At 58.2% G+C, this 3,894-nt stretch overlaps 1 protein-coding gene across 3 annotated transcripts; it reads right to left on the bottom strand.

Annotated features, from left to right (window-relative positions):
* Window positions 1-1,645: 1,645 nt before the first annotated feature.
* On the bottom strand, window positions 1,646-3,549 carry LOC112898950 (UNC93-like protein 1). 3 transcript variants are annotated; one of them, XM_025967276.1, is made up of 3 exons: window positions 3,426-3,549; window positions 2,177-3,339; window positions 1,646-2,062 (listed from the first exon to the last, which is right to left on the bottom strand). In XM_025967276.1, the coding sequence occupies exons 2-3, from the start codon at window positions 3,214-3,216 to the stop codon at window positions 1,813-1,815; spliced, it is 1,290 nt and encodes a 429-aa protein (XP_025823061.1). In that variant the 5' UTR covers window positions 3,217-3,339; window positions 3,426-3,549; the 3' UTR covers window positions 1,646-1,812. The 3 variants fall into 3 exon arrangements, with proteins under 3 accessions (XP_025823061.1, XP_025823062.1, XP_025823060.1); XM_025967277.1 differs by having other exon boundaries at window positions 2,177-3,333; window positions 3,426-3,447; XM_025967275.1 differs by having other exon boundaries at window positions 2,177-3,504.
* Window positions 3,550-3,894: the final 345 nt, after the last annotated feature.

The raw sequence follows: 3,894 nt of genomic DNA, 5'->3' as shown, positions 1-3,894 counted from the left end.
GCGGCCGGGCAGGGCGCCAGCGACGGGCGGCGCGGCACGCGCCCTTGCGCGCACGGGCGGCGCGGCGAGGCGCGGGCCAGGGCGGGCGTGCGGCGACGGGTGGCGCGGCGAGGCAGTCAGCGCGGTACGCGGGCACGCGGAGCACGCGGGGTGGGCGCGCGGCAGCACGGCCGGGCACAGGCGCGGCGCGGCCTGGGCGGTGTGCGGGCGAGCGGCAGAGGAGGCCGGGAAGGGAAGAGGGAGAGGGAAAAGGAAGAAAGAGAGAAAAAGAAAGGGGAGAGAAAAAGGGGAAAAAGAGAAAGAGAAAAGAGAGAAAAGAAATGGAAGGGGAAAAGAGAAAGGAGAGAGAGAGGAGGGAAACGCGTCGGCGCCGGTCGCGGCGGCGACCGCGGCCGGTCGGCCACGCGCGCAGGATTCGCGCGAGGAGAGAGGAAAAAGAGGAGGAGTCGCGCCGGCGCTAATCGCGGCGGGCGGTCGCGCGTGAGTAATAGACCATTGAGCGAAACGGAACGGGACAACGTCCCGTTTGGGTTTTAGGGTTTCGACGTTGAACCGTTCTTACGGATTACCCTAGCGGACGAGCAATGCGGCGGACAGGCTCGCGTCGGGCGTCGGCGTGACGGCGAAACAGAGAGAATCAGGGTTTTACGACGATTACATTTTCGGCCAGGGTACTCTAACGCGTAGTTTTAAATTTGCAAATTTTCAGGGTGTCACATGAAATTGTCCCAATATCGGGGCTGTCTGTACATCCAAGCCCGATCAGCAGCCGCCATCTACAAGTTCAATGAACAGGGGCAATTTCCATACATCAAATGAGCATAATTCATCACCAAAACCGATGAGTAAGAGGATTAGGACAGCAAAGTTCAATAAAAGGGGGCAATTTCCACCTTGACGAGGACTGTCTACGAGGCGAGCGCGCTCGAGGAGGAGGCGGCGTCGCGGCCGCGGCCGCGGTGACGGAGTGGAAGAAGGGCTGCTGCTTTGGAGGACGGCGACGGCGCGGAGGAAACCGCGGTCGACATCCACCGGCACCTTCGGTGACGCCGGCGCGGAGGCAGCAGAAGCAGGACACGTCGAGCAGCAGCGCCGCTGCGCTCCAACTTGACGGCGGTGGAGGAGAGCGCGGCCGAGGAGGCGCCGGTCGTGGCGACAGCCCGGGGGACGCCCGCCGGCTGCTGCGCCAGTGACTTCGGTAATGGGCATCAACAGACACAAGTAACACCGCTCTATCGGTAACGGGCATCAAATGGTCATCGGTAACGCGCGTTACTACAAGCGACAGCTAGGTACGATCACTACCCTATCTGTAACGGTCCTTAAACGACCGTTACCGATACGACAGTGATCGGTAACGGCACCGTTACCGATAGTACAATTTTCGTAACGGACGCACTTTAACGACCGTTACAACATTTTAATGTAACGGGCCTTTAATACGCCCGTTACCAGAAGTCCTCATCAGTAACGGGCGTTGTGGTGGCCAGTTCGGGGTCAAGCCTACCGCGCTTATGGATAACGGGCGCCAAACAACAACCGTTACAGATGTTGCGACTTGTAACGGGCCACAAGGGTCCGTTACAAATGTTGCGTGACCGATTTGAGGTTTTCACGTGGTGTTGTCTGCTTGATCCCAACAAAGTAGTTGCAAACTAGCAATCACATTTTACATTGAGATTAACACCGTAACAGTAAGCAATACCAACTCCATACCCATAGGCCCATAAGCTACTACTTCCACCAAATTCTCCGAACTTGCCTGATTTCTACGACCACACTGAAAATCCTGCCACACGTCTCGATCCTCGATCAGTGGAAGGTGGTTGGTGCAGACAGCTTTCTACGATCTGTTGTGTTTGTCGTCCTCGATCGAGGATATACCGAACTGTCCTCGTCGTCCTTCACAGCCAAGAACACCAGCAGGGCAAGCAAGGGGTAGCTGACAGTTATGAGCCCCCAGTTCACAATCAGCTGGGCCATTAGGGGCGTCTTGTGGAAGTCGACTTGCCATGACACAGCCGCTCCTGCACTCTGCACACCCTTGTAGAACCCAGCATACCTGCGCAGCAAACACATGCATGAACACAGATCGATAGATCAGGTGCATGGATCACTTTAATTTGCTTCTTCGTTGATAGATCAAACAACGAAGATGCATGCATGTACTACGTACCTGCTGAGGACCTGTGAGTCGTTTGTGAGTGCGCCAATGATCCAGTAGATGAGGCTCTGGAACATGGCGTCCAGCAGGCCGTAGCTGCAGTAGAGCAGGAACGGCCCGGCGTAGCGGCGGCCGTCCTTGAAATCAATGAGGTCGGGCCACTTGCCGTCCGTGTACCTGAGCTGGTTGACGAATCCCCCACCCCAGATGGCGGTGCCGAGCACGGCGAAGACGGCGACCCCGACGAGCCCCCTCTTCCTGCGGCTGGCAAAACCAAAGTCGAGGAGGTATCCGAGGCCGACGGAGCCCAGCATCTGCGCTCCCCAGTAGACGACGTTGTTGAGGCCCTTGGTCCGGAGCGTGAAGAGGAGGCCGTTCACGTTGTTGAACTGGTACGTGTAGAAGAAGTTGCTGCCCCATGCCGGGACGAGCACCAGCAGCATCTTCCAGTCGGCGAAGAGCCGGAGGACCTCGCCGGCCTCGGTGGCCGCGGAGGAGTAGGTGACCCCGGTGGCCCTGCTGCCGTCGTCACGGACGATCTTGTGCGGCGGCAGGAAGAGGAGGGTGAGCGCCACGCCGACAAGCATCATGGTCATGAAGGCGATGTAGGTGCCGTCGTTGACGCTGGCGACCTTGCTCCCGCGGCGGTAGTTCAGTGACAGAGGGAGGAGCCCGCCGAGGACGCTGCCGAGGCTGAAGAGGCACCAGAAGAGGGAGATGTAGGTGCCCCGGAGGTTGGGCGGAGGGTAGGAGGTCATGATGGCGCCCTGCGCCGCCCAGAGGAACCCGGCGCCAACGCCGAGCAGCGCCCCGGCGATGACAGGGAACACCTGGGACCCGGGCCGGTGGTTGTAGTTGAGGAAGGCTGCCACGTACAGCGGGTAGGTGAGGGAGCCCAGGAAGAGCGTCGTGCGCGGGCCCAGGAGGTTGTGGATCGCGCCGCCGAGGACGCCGAAGACGGCGAAGCAGGCGTAGAGGGCGGTGTTGGCGTTGTCGGCGGCGGTGTGGTCCACCTGCCCGCCGCCGCCGAGGCCGTTGAGCGCATTGTACATGCCGGGCAAGCAGAAGCATACCAGGCCTATTAGGCACACCTGCGCCAGTGGGGAGTTGAAGCGGAGGAGCCCTGGCTTCGCCGGCGCCGGTGACGACGACTGTCCCTCCACATCCACCTGCGGCTGTTGCATCTCCATGGACTGTTATTATCAAAACCTGCAACTTAATTTACTGGTACGATGCTCTACAGTTTGTGAAAGGAGCCGACCTATATGCATACAGAGTTAGGCACGCCATCAGAAATTCCTGACTCATTCAAAATAAAAGGGATTTCTCCTTGTCAACTACAACGAAAATATGGCAACATCATCCTAGTGGGAACTGAGGACTTGAATTTCGTCTTCATTTGTTGCTTAGATGTCCTCATATATACTTTCTCCTGAAGAAGGATGGCCACTCACTTGGTCTATGCACAAGTATAGCCACCACATACCAAATCACCTGCACTGTCTGCGACTTAAGGCGTGGCAATTCCATCACGACTACGACTGCAACTGCTGTCCCTAGTGCCATGGCAGCGACACTGCCTTGGTGGTCATCTTATCACCGCTAGTGCCACAATCTGCTCCTACTGTGACGTTGGAAGTCCAAGCGCCTGATATGTGATTAACATTCCCCCATGCTTCTACTCCACTGCCGCTGTCGAGACACGTACACATTCTACATGCCGGATCATT

The sequence above is a fragment of the Panicum hallii genome, chromosome 7 (assembly GCF_002211085.1).
Source record: "Panicum hallii strain FIL2 chromosome 7, PHallii_v3.1, whole genome shotgun sequence".
Taxonomy (NCBI): domain Eukaryota; kingdom Viridiplantae; phylum Streptophyta; class Magnoliopsida; order Poales; family Poaceae; genus Panicum; species Panicum hallii.
Note: the sequence above shows the minus strand (reverse complement) of the source record. Positions and strands in the feature narration are given on the sequence as shown.